This window comes from Hemiscyllium ocellatum, chromosome 39 (genome assembly GCF_020745735.1).
Source record: "Hemiscyllium ocellatum isolate sHemOce1 chromosome 39, sHemOce1.pat.X.cur, whole genome shotgun sequence".
NCBI lineage: Eukaryota > Metazoa > Chordata > Chondrichthyes > Orectolobiformes > Hemiscylliidae > Hemiscyllium > Hemiscyllium ocellatum.
The window spans coordinates 15,843,548-15,860,639 of record NC_083439.1 but is presented as its reverse complement, the minus strand read 5'-3'; the positions used below and the strand labels follow the sequence as shown (position 1 = coordinate 15,860,639).

Here is a 17,092-nt window from a genome sequence, read left to right as displayed (position 1 = left end):
ATTTTGTGTGAGAGATTGCTGGGATACGGGGCTCGTTTCTTGTATATTCATAGAGTTTGGCTAAACACAGTATACCTTGCAAATATATCCTGGTAGCAGTCACAGAGAAAAATAGCACCACTGACACATTTTGAAATTTTAATGCCTACTTTGATTAATTAATGGTGTAAAATCATATGAAACATAATCTTGAGACAACAGTGTGGTTTGAATGTCATTTTATTAAGTCACTATTGCAGACTTGTACCTGGGTTGAGTTCAAATGCTGTGGCCTGAATTGTTTGGTCAAACAATTAATTAGAGAATGACAAGTGACCATCTGTTAAAGGTGCTTGGATGTAGGGACAACAGCAAAAGTCAAGGGGTTATGTGGTGCTGTGGTAGTGTCTCTATGTCTGAGCTAGAAGGCCCTGGTTCAAATCGTCTCCTTCCATGGAGATGTATCATTAACGTGTCTAAATTGTTTTTTTTTTCCCCAAGAAGTTCAAATGTGCAACAGCTTGAGTTTCAATCTAAGCTTCAACTGCAGGATGTAAGGGAGGAGTAAAATTGGGTAAACAACTGAGAATATGGAAAGTTTATGTGGGTGTGAACGAATATGAAATGAAAATAGTACAGAGGAAGCTCGATTGTCTGAACGAGGTGGGTGGGCACTATTTTGTTTGGATCATTGATTATTTGATTAACTTGATTCAATGCCTCTCCTCTGGGGCTCGGAGTTTTCTAAAGATTCCTTTTTCCTTGCTCTGCCTGCCTTGTTTCCGCTCTCTTTCTCAGGGTTTGTTTCTAAGCAGACACACTTTTGTATAAGGGACCTGCAGCATTGTTGAAGCCTCTCCCTTCCCCCAATCAGTTCGATGGGATTAACACAGCGAGCACTTGCTAAGTCCGACCCACTCAGGAGACTAGGCGCCAGCGTGCTGTGCGCGAGGCCACACGAGGAGCAGGAAAATCAATGTTAGACCAGGAGGCCAGCTTCTTAGATGCTGCATGACCTGCTGAGCTTTTCCAGCACCACTCTAATCTCCACTCTAAACTCGATGTGTTTGTTGATAGAGTTCCTCTCTCACTAGTATCCTCGCATACGGATGAGGAAGGACACCACTTCAACTGGGACAATACATCCAACCTAGGACAAGCCAAACAAAGACACGCACGAGAATTCCTAGAAGTATGGCATTCCAATCAGAACTCTATTAACAAACACATTGAGTTAGACTCCATCTACCACCCCCTGAGAAAAGGAAATAATATCACAACAGAAAATGACATCACCAACCCAAAGAAACCCAAACATATAAATAGAAAGCAGGAATTTTCAGCATTGCTTTGCATGAGGTCCACTGAAGATGTTACCTAGTAAGGTAATGAAATGTCTGAAAATGAACCTTTCAGCTCAGCGAGCAAACCTACATCCAAAACCTCAACTTGAGCTACAAATCTTTTCAAAACTCGCTATCACCTAATTAGTCCTGCAAGTTAATTTGAAGCACTATTTCTTTTGATTCTCAGTATCCACAATTGTATCTATGTTTACTCAAACAGCATTTATGTAAACAGAACCTGACTAACTTTCAAAACTCAGGGCTACTGAGGCTAGTTGTGTCCCTGATTATTATTACATCTGGCATTAATGAACTTTATACATAAAATGAAGAAACCTGTTGCCCTCATGCTCTGTATGGTTCAGCTACTATACCAGTGTGTTAAGTTAATCAGTGTCAGAAACCTTGGAGTTATTCCTAAATGGTTGTGGGTCACAAGCACCTAGAATGAGGAAAGAAGACTGATATTTGAAAAAGAGATTCCCAAGTTTGGGGAAAGAAAAAATCTTTGTTCAATCTTTGCTAACCTAGAAAAGATGGCAGTAGTCAGGATTTACATTGATTGCAATTCTTTTTAACCATAGTTGCAGCAGTCTCATGTTTTTATTTCAGAATTGGAGCACTTTTATTTTTTCTCAATCTCATGAGCTGGAGTTTACTTACTGTAAATGGAATAAGTTTTACAACAACTGACTAGCATTTATTTTTCTTCAGTGCATGTGCTTTATTCAGACTAGGCTTTACTGTCCCTGTGTTATTCCTGGTGTACTTGATAGAGAAACTTTGTATGTAATTGGACAATCTTTTGTCCTGCATCACTGACATCTTGGGTTGATCCCCACACACCCTACAACCATGGAATATGTAAGCATTTTATTACTCAGTCCTGCTTTGGCAACAAATCGTTACAAATTTCTTTACATATTTAATCCAAGTACAAAATTTTGAAAAATATGTTCTGTTTTAATCAACATGTGTGATTGAAGTTTGTAAATCCTTTTGAGTGATAATTTTAAAACATCTCTGAATCACTGATATCTTTTTAATCTGTCCCATTTCATTAGGCACTTGCTGGCGCAAATAACCTAAATATTTAAGATGTAATGAATTATTTAAATTACTTAATGTGATTCTACAAACATGTTAGAAAAACCATCATGTGAAACATGCATTGCAATGATAACCAACAACATTACCACAATCCTAATGTCTGCAGGATCTGTGGAAATAGTGTAAAACACTGAGATTCTTTTGTTTTACTTTTTGCTCCCTGTAGAGTTGCTGCAGATTGCAGGCATCAGTCCACACAGTAATGCACTTGGAGCTTCTATGCAGCAGCAAGCAAGCCAATCAATTCCTCAAGAGAAGCGAGGAGGAGAGGTTCTTGACTCAACTCATGATGACATTAAGTTGGAGAAAAGCAACATTCTGTTGCTTGGTCCCACAGGATCAGGTCAGCTTAAAATGGGAAACAAGTATTTATAGTGCTGCAATAAGCTTTACAGTGATCACAGTGCAATGCAGTTATTCGAGCTTAACAAGTGTTGTCATAATTGTACGTCATTTGAGTTCAAATCTAAGCAAGTACCCAGAATAAGAGAATTTGTTCTGTGTAAGATCAGTGCAGTGTTAATAGTTCTTGCAGATGGATGGCTGCAGGTTTTAGATCATTTTGGTATGCTTCCTTTTAGACACCATGTATTGCATTTGTATCCTATGATGAATCAAACCACATTTTTGAAATAATTAATGTTCTCTATCAATCATTTGAATGCTCTTAGACTTTTATGTAGTATTTTCTTTTGTGTACGCACGCTATTATTTTCTGATGCAGCACACACATTAGTTCTGTGAACGTGACTATATTACCATACCAACTCTGTCCTTTGGATGGAAATGTTTAGCTGTAAAGATGGTAAACATGTAAAATAAAAGATTTTCTTTCTGTTAGGCAAGACCTTACTAGCACAGACCCTCGCCCGATGCCTCGAGGTTCCCTTTGCCATTTGTGATTGTACTACTCTGACCCAAGCTGGATATGTCGGTGAAGATATCGAATCAGTTGTTGCAAAGCTCTTGCAAGATGCCAATTACAACGTTGATAAAGCTCAGCAAGGTAGGATTTGTGGAAAATTAATTTTATCCATTTTAAGGTTTGAACAGCCTAAATTTAAGCATGCACTCCAAGTTTAATTTTATATTCGAATCTTCATATTGCCCAGTCAAATTAAATAAAAATAATAGCCTCACAGCATTTCACTGAATATACTGTTTTTTCAGATATTTTATTAATTACTTTGGTAACAATTAAAATTCAATATTTTAAGTGATCTTCCAGAGATGATGAAAGGGCATTGATTGATTGATTGTCTCATTATTCACACACCTGGTAAACTTGAAGCATTTGCTGGTACAGTATTCTGTGAATGAAGCTTTTACCTTTCATGTTGGCAATTTTTCAATGAAGAATGTGTTGCTATTTTAAGCTTATTCATGAACTGAAATTCAAAAAAAGAAATAAAGCCCAGATTACTGGGAGATTGATAGAATTTTAAAGAATAAGCGCAATGTTCTATCAGGTTTTCCTTTGTTTAATTTATCAATCAAAAGTATCACTCTTATTCATCCTTGGGATGTGAGTTTTGCTCACTGACCCAGCACATATTGCTTAGTCTTAGTTGCACTTGAAACTGCGGTGATGAGCTGCCATCTTGAAATAAAATACTTCCAAAGTATTTATTTGGCGACATAAAAGGAACTTGCAGGTGATGGCGTTACCATGCATCTGTTGCCCTTGTTCTTCTAGACTGTGGTAGCTGTGAGTTTGAAAGGTGCCGTCTAAGGACCTCAGTCATGATGAAGTTTGAATTAAGGTCTTTAGATCAGTAAGTCACAACTCTGAATTCAAAGACTAATACTTTTTTAAAAGAATACTTTCAATACATGTATGGATCATGGTGACCAGGGTGTTTCACCAAGTGAAAGAGTCCCACATTTGATGCTCTTCTTGATAAAGATGACATTGGCTGAAAGGTTATTTTACTACCATTGCGCAACATCATGACTTGCGGTTTCTGGGTGCTGTTGACTAACCCAAAATGAGATGTCATCTTCTGCAAAATTAATACTGATCCTTTTAAAGTCCCAGAGCACATTATTATTCACAAGCATACACCGGCTTTCACAAGATTTTAAATGCAAAAAATTAGAAATATACTCCACCTATCACACCAAAATTTAATTAGTTCTAGTCAATACCTCAAACTCCCTCTGCACCAGTATACGTACAGGATGTATCACTCTGTACTCATGTACTGGAAACAGTAATATGATCACCTCATTTCTTTATTACAGTTCATTCTGGACATTTATGCTTTAACTGTGTTTGGCTCTACTCTTTTACTTTTGACAACGAAAAATCACTGCAAAAGCACCCAGAGCTGTCAAGGGTAGATGGTACAATTCTCACTGAAGCCACAGAATAGTCCATGCAGCTTGGCATGAGAATTTTAAAGTGATCTTCTGTTTCACTGGTACCTTTGTCATCACTCTATCACTGCAAAACCAGTAGCTAGTAGCACCACTACTGACCAAAACTCCTCAGTAGTGTAGCTGTAATTAGCCTGTCATTACACAGGTGGGACTTGAACCTAGGCCTCCTGGCCTAAAGGTCATCTTACTGCCACTGCGCAACATCATGACTTGTGGTTTCTGTGTGCTGTTGACTAATTCAAAAGTTGTAATCTTTGATGTTATCTTCTCCGTCAGTGATCCACTATCCGCTGTCAGACATTAATTCACACTAAGTCATTGATTCCCATATTTCCTACACTACAATAATAAATTAATAAGTACTTAATTTTATGTATCTTTAGGGAGATAAATTATGCAATCTTCTTCATAATTAAACTTGAAGTCAGATGTTTATGGGCTTAATTCCCACTGCAACTTTGAGCAAATGGTCTTGACACTTCCTGATAGCAATACTGAGTGGTCCTGTAATATTGCTGATGTTGTTTTTTGAAATGAGACATCAAGCAGCAGTATCTTCTGCCAAATTTAATAAAACTATCTGTAGCAATTTTCTCCATTCTCTGTGTAATGACTGACATTTACAGCACAGCGATCAGCAGATAGATATATTGGTCATTTGGCTAATTGCTGTTTGTGGGATTTTGTGTGCATTTTGCTGTTTTATTGTTTTCCAGGAATAGTTTTCTTGGATGAAGTAGATAAGATTGGCAGTGTGCCAGGGATTCATCAACTACGTGATGTGGGTGGTGAAGGTGTTCAGCAGGTAAGTGACCAGGAGTTTCAATCAATTGAGCTAACGGGAAAATATTTTTAGATAAACACTTTTCAACATTCTTGTGACAAAATAATTTACTGATTATTGTTTGTTTCATTTTTGGCTTTGGAGGACCAAGAAATAGGCAAGAGGTGGATATTACAGTTGGTAGGTGATATTATGACCCGAACAGAGTCTCAGGACTAAAGTTTCTGTGCTATAATATTTTCATAAGAAATGGAGAAGTTAAAAGTGGCCATTAAGTGCAGTCAATTCAACATCATTTATAGAGAAGATTTTGGAAACCTTGATCCAAAAAGAAGTTAGCACCCATTTGGACAAGCAATCTGGGAGGCAGCGGAATAATTATATTAACATGGACTAGTAATCCAGAGACTCTGGAAGCCTGGGTTCAGATTTTACCGTGGCTGATGGTGGAATTTAAATTCAAAAGGAAATCTGAAATTAAAAGTCTAATGGTGACCATGAAACCATTGTCGATGGTCAAAAAAACGCATCTGTTTCATTAATGTCCCTTAGGAACAGAAATCTGCTTTCCCTGTCTGCTGTAGAATATGTTTCACTCCAGACCCACAGAAATGTGGTTGTTGCTTAATTGCCATCTGAAATGTCCTAGTAAGTCTTTCTGTTGTATCAAATCGCTGAAACACCTCAAAAGAATGAAACCAGGTGGAAACCTTTGCATCAACCCAAGCAGCAGAAACAACAATGGCATACTCAGCCCTGTTGACTCTGCAAAGGCAATACTAACATCTGGCAACTAGTGCAAAATTTAGGATAACTGTCTCAGCTGGATCAAACAATTGTCTGACATGATCATTAGAGAACTGTACCTTGTAGATAGTGACCCAGACAATCCCAGGTAAGTCTTATCGCACTAGCAGGACAGACAATAGAGATTGCAGCACAGTGTTGTGCAGTTGAGTGAATTCCCCTGGAAGTCCTCAAAGTTGCCTCCAGATTCCTGAAGTCTCCTGGCATTTGCCAAACATGGGCAAGGAAGCTATCTGCTGATTATGATAACATGGTCACAACCACACCCAGCTATTAAGTCAGTACTCCTTTACATTGAATGCCATTTGGAGGAAGCATGGAGAGTACCACAGGCAGAAAATATACTTCAGAGGTAGAATCTTCAAAGTTCCATCACCAAGTTAATTCATTATCACCACTGCTCATTGTTAACTAACTCTAAATAACAAGTCTGTGGTAGATGATGAACAAATCAATAAGAGGGAAAAATATTTAATCTCATCCTCAGCAATCTGCCTGCCACAAATGCATCTATCCATGATAGTCGCAGTTGGAATGACCACCTCTCAGCACTTGTTAAGACAAAGTCCTGTCTTCACATTAAGAAAGGCCTCCATCGTGTTGTGTGGCACTGCTACTTTGGTAACTGGGATGGATTTTCTAAGAATTTGAAGCCTCTTAACATGGCATATCTCCAACTCCTCCATTAACATCCCCTGGTTGAGGCCAGTCCTTACAGCAAGAGGCATTAAGCAGGAGTTCCTCCAGGTGGTGTCCTTGGCCAAACCACTTTCAGCTACTTCTTCAATGAGCTTTTACCGTGATATCAGAAGTGGGGGTGCATACAAATAATTGTGAAAAGTTGAGCATCATTCATGACTCTTCAGGTGATGCAGCAAGATTTGGGCAATATACAAGCATTGGCAAACATGTGGGAACTAACTTTTGCATTACACAAAGATCAAGGACCATTTCCAATTAGAGCGAATCCAAACATTGCCCCTTGGTGTTCAATGGCGTCATTGTAAAATCCCCCAGTATTCCCCCTCGGTGGTTGCTATTGATCAGAAAAGAACTGTACAAGTCACACGAATTCACAGATTACGAGAGCAGGTCAGAGCCTGCAGTGAGTAATACACCAGCTGACTCCTCAAAGGATGTCCACCATCTACAAGGCAAGAGTCAGGAGTGTGAAGGAATGCTCCCCAAATACCTGGATGGAGCGGCTTCAACAAAACAAACTTGATGCCATCTGGGAAAAGCAGCCTGCCTGATTGTTTAGGTATGCTTCACTTCAGTAGCATTAGTGTATATCCATCGATACAATACACCGCAGAAAATCATCACAGGTCTGTCGACAGCACTTTCCAAACCAATGGCCATGACCATCTAAAAGGACAAGCAAACAGATACATGGCAATACTACTACCTTCAAGTTCTTCTTCAAGCCTAACTTAAAAATATTGAAAGCACTTTCCTTGCGGAAGGTCATGGGATTGCCACTGCTGGATTTGTTATGCAGTTTGAACTCTATGATGCCAGAATGTGCAACTGAGATAATGGTTGGAAGACTAGTAAAACACTGAGGTAGTATTTGGAGTTTTATATCTGTTCTCTTAAAGCTTTTCCGTTTTTAATTTTTTTTAATTCTCATTTGATGTGACATTACCTGTTTTAACATACCTTACATCCTGATTGTGTATTGTCATTATATCTCTCACATCATCACAAGGACCATTGATTGAGCTGCTGGAGTTTGTGTTGTTATGTCTGCGCACTGTAGTCAAAAATCATCTTGTAAACAGCTGGTATAGGTTCTGAAGTAACTTTGCTTTAAATATTTATTTCTTACATTTCTCTGATGTTTCTACCTGTAGTTGAGGGACTTGTGCTGTAAATTTCTTTAAATACTTCCCAACAATAAAGAAGCCTATTTACTTCGCTGAAGCTTTCCTTGCTTTGGTTTGCAAATGATTCCAGCTAGGAATGCACAGCGCAGACAAGTATGGTATGGTATTTCAACTGTTGGAAAGTCTTTTTTTCTGACAGATGTTGTCCTTCAAAACCTAACTCTGGCTTTAACACTGATCCCTATGGGAATCCATACTTAAAGTTGTAATTTTCAAGAATGTAACCACTAATCAAGGATACTTGATACATTTCAGGAGCACGTGGACTGCTGGAATAGGCAAACAATATGGCAAAGGAAACTCGGCACAAATGTTTTGTGATATTTTATTGAGAGTAAAGAGGAGAGGAGAACTAATACATGCTGAACTGTAATTTTAAGGGGAGTGTGTAAAAAAGAGGTTTTCTTTTGTGCACAAATAGCCATGGAGATGTACACAAATAGCCACAGAAACAGGCCCTCTCGCTCCAACTCATCCATGCTGACCAGATATCCCAAATTAATCTAGTTCCGTTTGCCAACACTTGGTTCATATCCCTCTAAACCTTTCCTATTCATGTATCCATCCAGGTGCCTTTTAAATGTTGTAATTGTACCAACCTCCACCACTTCATTCCATACACAAACCACCCTTTGCTTTAAAAAGTTGCCCTTTAGGTTCCTTTTCAACCCACCCCCCCCCCCCCCCCCCACCCCACCATCCACCATCACCCTAAAGATATGCACTTTACTTCTGGACTCCCCCAACATAGGGAAAATACCTTGTCTATTTATCCCATCCATACATATCCTCCTCATGATTCTATAAACCTCTGTAAGGTCACCCCTCGGCCTCCTCTCAAGGAAAACAGCCCTAACCTATTCAGCCTCTTTTATAAACCCTTTCCAGTTTCACAACATCCTTCCAGAGGAGGGAGACCAGAATTGCACACAATATTCCAAAAGTGGCCTAACCAACGTGACTTTCCAACCCCTATTCTGAATGCTCTTGACTAATAAATGATTGCATACTAAATGCCTTCTCCACTATTCTATCTACCTGAGATTCCACTTTGAAGGAACTATGAACCTGCACTCCAAAATCTCTTCATTCAGCAGCATTCCCCAGCACGCTACCATTATATATTTAATTCCTTCCCTGATTTGCCTATTCAAAATGCAACACCTCATATTTATCTAAATTAAACTCCATCTGCTCCTCCTCAGCCCATTGGCCCATCTGACCAAGATCTCATTGGACTCTGAGGTAATCTTCTTTGCTGTCCACCAATTTTGGTGTCATTTGCAAACTTACTGACTATACCTCCTATGTTAATCTTTGGCACCAAGACTTGTTAACAAACCAGTTAACAAAATATTTGGAATTCTGGACATTGTACAAACAGCCATAGAGTGCAACGGGCAGGACAGTGTTCCAAGCTTAATTAAAACATTAGTTAAGCTCCAGCTAGAATATAGTCTACCTCCAGGTACCATACTTGGGAAGGATATAAAAACTTTCAAATGGCCACAGTAGAGATTGACTGAAATGATTCCAGGAATGAGGACAGACTGAAGAATTTTTGCTCTTCCGCCTGAGTATGGAAAAGGCTAAGAGAACATATGGCAAAGGCATTGAGGATAGAGTCATTAAAAGTTTAGATAATTTCTCTATTTCCAGTGGTTTGAATGTTTGATAACCAGAGCCACAGACTTAAGATGATTTTGCTGGAGAACCAGTGGTAACATGAGAAAGCATTTCTTAAGTAGTTAGGATTTAGATTGTACTATTTGAAATGTAGTGGATAGAGATTCAATAGATTTCAAAAAGGAATTTGATTAATTTTTTTTAGAAGGAAGAAATTGCACAGATGTGAGACAAGAATGGGATTGTCTGGATTCCTCTTTACAGGCTATTAGCGATTCACTGTCAAATGGCCGCCTCTGCATACTGTTTTATGATTGCTAGCTGTTAGTAGATTATTTTCTATTTAAACTGTTGTAAGAAGGTAACAGTGGTGCACAGCTGAAGTATGAATAATTCTGGTTGAGTTAGTCGACATGATATGTATATGTTTGTAAAGATTTAATTTTCTTTCACACAGGGGCTATTGAAGCTGCTTGAGGGGACAATTGTAAATGTTCCAGAAAAAAATTCTAGGAAATTACGAGGAGAGACTGTCCAGGTGGATACGACTAATATTTTATTTGTGGCATCTGGTGCTTTCAATGGTCTAGATAGGATTATCAGCAGGAGAAAGAATGAAAAGGTATGGCTTCTCTGACTTGTTCTCTCTATTTGTTAGTTATGAGAAATCAGCCACATGTTTTTGCAATCAGTATTGTGTTCCCCAGTGGAACCTTATTCAAATAGTCATCTTTCAGGCAGTCAATGCCTGCAGATTATTGGTTGTGATTTCTTTGGGGCCAAACTTGATAATTATCCTTGAATAGGAAGTTAAATAATTTCCATACTGCTCTTCTGAGAGCATCAATAGAATGATCAACTCTATCATAATTGAAATTTAGCTATTCTGAACAAAATTCTTGTGATTATAGATGTTTCTTTTTGGCAATGTAAATAATGTGCATGTGTCGGCATAGTAATTACAGTTTCTGTCTCTGTTTCTACAGTATCTTGGATTTGGCACGCCCTCCAACCTCGGCAAAGGGAGAAGGGCAGCAGCCGCTGCTGATTTAGCAAATACGAGTGGTGATAATAATACTGTGCAGGAATTAGAAGAAAAGGACAGATTACTTCGCCATGTTGAGGCCCGGGACCTGATAGAATTTGGAATGATTCCAGAATTTGTAGGCCGCTTGCCTGTGATAGTTCCCCTACATAGTTTAAATGAAGATACATTGGTGCGAATTCTAACAGAACCTCGAAATGCTGTCGTCCCACAGTACCAGGCTTTGTTTAGTATGGATAAGGTGTGAGTCACTACTCTTCTCTTCTCTTGGTTAACAAAGAGGGAATTTCTTTTGCCTTTTTTCCCTCTGCATAGTAAATGGCATAGCTTACTTTTTATTTTGATCATTTGTTTTTGATGTGGAACATGGGAGGAAAGAAATGGAAAGACCCTGCTTTCCCGCTTAGGGTCCATTTATATAACCTCTTGTAAATCAGTTTTGCAAGCCTCATTGGAATGCAGATTTTCATTAGTTTCTTTGCTATTTACATTGCTCATGATGTGATTAAACCATCTGAGAATTACTTTGCTGGAAATGAAGGTGATTTGAAAAATTCTTAATGTCTGTGCTAGTCCTTAATTATGTCTGATTTTTGTGTTTGTTTTAACGTGAAATACCTCTTCGAAATATTCTTTGGGGAATAGATCATCCTCCACTGGGAACCAGCTATATACCTTCTCAAAGCAGTTGCGCAAAAGTGGTATTTGGATTTTAGCTTCTGCTTGACCTTTTTTTTGGCATTGCAGCATTGTGACAGCTTTGGCTGAGAATGACAGCTGCTGATTGTCTATGCATTTATGTTATCAGTTGGTATAGAGTTAGCATTTTACAAGCTTCTGTGTCATGTTTTAAATGCAAAAATATAATAACTGAATCAGTAGAAGATTTATTGTTTAAAACATGCACTGCAAATACTCTTTGTGTAGTGAATGATATGTAAGAATTGAAAACCTTGAGCTAAGTGTGAACGTGTCATAAAATAATTTCCACTGAGTCTTTTTAGAGAATATATAATTTAGATTTAACCATTTGACTTAACAGTTGTCTCTGGAGACAGTAATTTGTGAAGTCATTTTTTTTAGTGAATGCGTTGCTGACTTTAATTTTTAATATTTTGTTTAGTGTGATCTTAATGTATCTGAGGATGCCTTGAGAGCTATAGCTCGACTGGCTCTGGAAAGGAAAACTGGTGCCCGGGGCCTTAGATCGATCATGGTAAGATACTACAAAGGTTCTTAAAAAGGCTAGTTATGACTGTTACTGTTGTTCTTTAATTAGTTTGCGAAGAGTGAGAGATTGGGGCTTTTGATTGTGTAGGCTGGAGTGTCTATTCAATATCAAATGTAAACAAACCACCAACTAGTAACATATATTTTCAACCTAAACTTGAATTTTATAATTAGCTGGTTATAATGGTGAGATGTGCAGTATGTTTTTGAGACAGGGTTGCTTTCTGTAGTATTCCTGCAGTTTTGTGAAATCTTAAGATATATTTCCTATAGTCTTCTTTCAAAAACTAAGGATTGCAAAGCAACAATTGCATTTATATCACCCCTTTTAAGATAATGATCCAATGTGCCTCACAAAAGGGTAATCAAACATATTTTCACAGAGCCACCCATGGGGTTACTGGGGGACTACTGGATGCTTGGCATCAAAGCAGCACCTTCAAACTGGTATAGCCATTTCAAGGTAGAATTAAGTGAAATTTTCAGAAGTCTTAAAGACAACCAAGACTTACTTGGGAGCTTCTGTGGTTAGTAAATTGAGGCGGGGGGTCGTGTTTGGTGGTGGGGGTGAGAAGTGTGATTAAGTGGAACTATAACTTGCAAAAGCTAAATGTATTTTCAGGAGAAGTTACTGTTGGAGCCAATGTTTGAAGTGCCAAATTCAGACATTGTAGCAGTAGAAGTGGACAAAGATATTGTGGATGGAAAGAAACCACCAGCATATATACGGTAAATTTTCAATGGTTATGTAGCTTTGGAAAACGTGAAGATTTCACTGAATCTGCCTATGCCCAAAATTTACACATGATTCCCGTCTGTTCTGTGTTGTGGTTCTGTTCACTGAGCTGGGAATTTGTGTTGCAGACGTTTCGTCCCCTGTCTAGGTGACATCCTCAGTGCTTGAGAGCCTCCTGTGAAGCGCTTCTGTGATCTTTCCTCCGCCATTTGTAGTGGTTTGAATCTGCCGCTTCCGGTTGTCAGTTCCAGCTGTCTGTTGCAATAGTCGGCATATTGGGTCCAGGTTGATGTGCTTATTGATTGAATCTGTGGATGAGTGCCATGCCTCTAGGAATTGCCTGGTTGTTCTCTTTTTGGCTTGTCCTATAATAGTAGTGTTGTCCCAGTCGAATTCATGTTGCTTGTCATCTGCGTGTGTGGCTACTAAGGATAGCTGGTCATGTCGCTTCGTGGCTAGATGGTGTTCATGGATGTGGATCGTTAGCTGTCTTCCTGTTTGTCCTATGTAGTGTTTTGTACAGTCCTTGCATGGGATTTTGTACACTATATTGGTTTTGCTCATGCTGGGTATCAGGTCCTTTGTTCTAGTGCGTTGTTGTCTGAGAGTGGCTGTTGGTTTGTGTGCTGTTATGAGTCCTAGTGGTCGCAGTAATCTGGCTGTCAGTTCTGAAATGCTCCTGATGTATGGTAGTGTGGCTAGTCCTTTGGGTTGCGGCATGTCCTCGTTTTGTTGTCTTTCCCTTAGGCATCTGTTGATGAAATTGTACGCATATCCGTTTTTGGCGAATACATTGTATAAGTGTTCTTCCTCCTCTTTTGCAGTTCTGGTGTACTGCAATGTGTTGTGGCCCTTTTGAACAGTGTCTTAATGCAACTTCTTATGTGTGTGTTGGGATGGTTGCTTTCGTAGTTCAGGACTTGTTCTGTGTGTGGCTTTCCTGTATACCTTTGTGGTGAAATCTCCGTTAGTTGTTCTCTGTACCATCATGTCTAGGAATGGGAGTTGGTTGTCCTTTTCTTCCTCTCTAGTGAATCGGATTCCTGTGAGTGTGGCGTTGATGATCCGGTGTGTGTTCTCTATTTCTGTGTTTTTAATGATTACAAAGGTGTCATTCACATATCTGACCCAGAGTTTGGGTTGAATTTGCGGTAAGACTGTTTGTTCTAATCTTTGCATTACCGCTTCTGCTATGAGTCCAGAGATGGGTGAGCCCATGGGTGTGCCGTTGATTTGTTCATATATTTGGTTGTTGAATATGAAGTTTGTTGTGAGGCACAGGTCCAGTAGTTTGAGTATGCCATCTTTGTCGATAGGTTCAACGTCCTGTTGTCTGTTCTGTATGTCCAGCAGGTTGGCTATTGTTTCTCTGGCTAGGGTTTTGTCAATAGAGGTGAACAGAACCACAACAACGAACACCCGATCTACAAATCTTCTCACAAACTTTGAATCTGTTCTGTGTATTTGTATAATTGAGTCTGGGCTACACTACTTACCAGACGGATAAAAGCTCCTGTTTAACACTGTTAGCCAATTTTAATTAGCCATAGAACTAGATTATTATTAGCAGCGTCACAGTTAAAGTTCTGGAAATGCAGATTTTCCCATAGAACTCTCTGAAATCCATTGGTCTTGCAGTATCTTGGACTGTGAAGTTCTTTGTATACTTGCCTGTCAGTCCTGACTAACTGGAATAAGCTATTTGTAACCCTTGCACAATGCTCTGTTCAATAGATCTTACTTTTCCCTCAAATCACAGCCTGGAAACAAGTCAAATCCATTTGAGATTCCTGAAACAATGTTTAAGACATTTCTAGTGACTATCAGCAAGCACAGTGGTCTCACTAGAAACTTTAATGTGGTCTCTCTTTGTTTTAATTAATTTTTTTTCAATTAACTCAAATCTGACTCAAAATATATAATTCTGCTTTATTTTCTCCCATCCTCCCTGAAGCGTATAGGGTAAACTGTTAAGTCCTTTCTGGCAGCAAATAGTTCTGCCATGATGCACTTTTCACCTTTATTGATTTCGTAGATGGAGTACAGTGTATGAGGAAATGTAGCACTACATTATCTCTCCAACATCAGATCAAATTATGTTGGGAATGTATAATTAATCAGAACTGACGGGGACTAATTAGAGCAGAGGTTTGGATAAATTATTCTGCGGGACTTGGGACCAAATCTTTCTGGAGGAGTCATGTTATGGAAAGTTCTGTGATTTGCGGAAGAACCAAGCTGAAAGATTGGTAATGACAGAAAAGCCAAGGGAAGCTTGGTTTTTAAACCTGGCTGAGTTCAATTGTAACTGTACCAATTCTTTCAGACTTCATTTATTACCTAAGATGGATTGTCACATAAATCAACAAAATTCCATCGACAATAAAACATAGTGGCTTGGCTCTTCATAGCAATTGGTTGCTATGAAACTGTGTTTTCGTGTCATTTTTCATGTGCTTTTGCAGCATGTAAAATATTTTGTATCCTGAGAGAATTCATCAGTACTGACTGGCTTGTCCCCATTTCCCCCCACCAACCCCTCACAAGCTTTACATATATTGCAGTGTTCATAAACTGTGGGTTTATGAACACTGCTGATACTTAGTCTGGATTGTTACTTTTTACTGTTGATTCAATTTAGTCTGCTTGCCCAAAGGACATCATGGCAGAGTAATCAGCACAACTTTTTATCAAGTGTTTCCTGAATTTAACCACAGTCAGTACCAGCTTAGCAGTACTGCAGTGAAGTTGAGAAATAAATTTTGTTACAACCCCTAAATATTTCATTTTTAGCAAAGTGATAGATGAAAGAATTTTCTAAAAAATCAGCTTTGCTGGCAGGTTTGCTATTTTTTTAAATATGTGCATTCCTCCAGTAATTTGTTTTCATCTGAATAAATATTTTGTGTTTAGAGCCCCGTCTAAGGAACCTATTGAAGAAGAATACGATTCTGGTGTGGAAGATGATCGATGGCATCGACAAGCAGATGCAGCTAATAATTAAACAGCTATAATTTGGAACAATTTGTGCAAAAAAATGAGTCTCATACAATACTGAAAGTATTTTATTTTATTTAATTTTAAATGTGTTATTAACCCTTTATGCTCACCAGAGAGTTATCCTTTAAAGAGAACAGCTTTTTGGAAAGGGCTGAAAGTCTCCCCTTGACATGATCTCAGCAGACCAGTGAAACTCATTATGTATTTGTATAATAGCAAAATTTTGTACAGTGGCCATTATGCTCTGTGAATTTTACTGTAAACACATTTATGGATGTGTTTATGTTACAATTTTTAGCAGCTGCTTCCCTACAGTAACTGTTCAGGAACAAAATATGCATCCCTGCACCCCATAAAAGGGACAAGATATTACTGAATATCCCTTTAATTTTCTCTCGTGCATCTAGAAATTTCAGTGTTACTTTGAGCTAGATGTGCTGTGGTCAAATTACAAAGTTTTTTTAATTTAGAATCCCTGTTTGCATTTAGGATTTAGGAATCAAATTGAGGCAAAAGGGGGTCATAAGAAGTGTTGATGGAACTAAATAATAAACAGGTTTTACTAACACAGGTATTGCAGGGATTTCAGCTTCAATTTTTGATAACAATAGTTTGGAAATGATTTTGGTTTCATGTTGCTTGTGCTAAAGTGTACTTACCATTGTTTTAGATGCATTTAATAGGCTGCACAAGAAACAAACCCTTACCATATTTTTTCTGTACTTCCTTTTATGCTGTTGTTGACCAGGAACAGGATGGATTTTTGTCCTTTAGAAGTTGGCCTCTTGGAACACTAAAGGATTTAAAAATGAATTATTGTAAATCTCTGGTTGTACAAATAAAGTGTACAGTGAGCACTTTACAAACTGTGACATTTTTGACTTTATTGAAATAGACAGTGACCAGGTACACATGGAACAGTTTAAACAATTAATGGGAACTTGGGAGGGAGAATAACAAAAATCCAAAAACTGGCACACACTTAGAGCAGTATGTGTAAACTAGAGTAGATACTATATACAGTATCTGCAGCAGGGAAAATGCCAGATGGCGTTTGTCTTAAATTTGGGGTAGAAGTAGTGAACAATACATGAAGTCTGTACCACAATTATCATAATTGAGCAGGAGGATTTAGAGGACCAAATTTTAGGGGAGGAA

The 17,092-nt window shown here is 38.5% G+C and overlaps 1 protein-coding gene across 1 annotated transcript in view; it reads left to right on the top strand.

The window, feature by feature from the left end:
- clpxa (caseinolytic mitochondrial matrix peptidase chaperone subunit Xa) overlaps positions 1-16,800 on the top strand; it is a 47,180-nt gene extending 30,380 nt beyond the window's left edge. Inside the window, exons 7-14 of the mRNA XM_060852897.1 lie at positions 2,602-2,778; positions 3,277-3,441; positions 5,534-5,622; positions 10,381-10,545; positions 10,910-11,209; positions 12,092-12,184; positions 12,821-12,927; positions 15,848-16,800. Of these exons, the coding sequence (XP_060708880.1) occupies positions 2,602-2,778; positions 3,277-3,441; positions 5,534-5,622; positions 10,381-10,545; positions 10,910-11,209; positions 12,092-12,184; positions 12,821-12,927; positions 15,848-15,938 (1,187 nt within the window). The 3' untranslated portion in view covers positions 15,939-16,800. The remainder of the gene's footprint in view (positions 1-2,601; positions 2,779-3,276; positions 3,442-5,533; positions 5,623-10,380; positions 10,546-10,909; positions 11,210-12,091; positions 12,185-12,820; positions 12,928-15,847) is intronic.
- Positions 16,801-17,092: the final 292 nt, after the last annotated feature.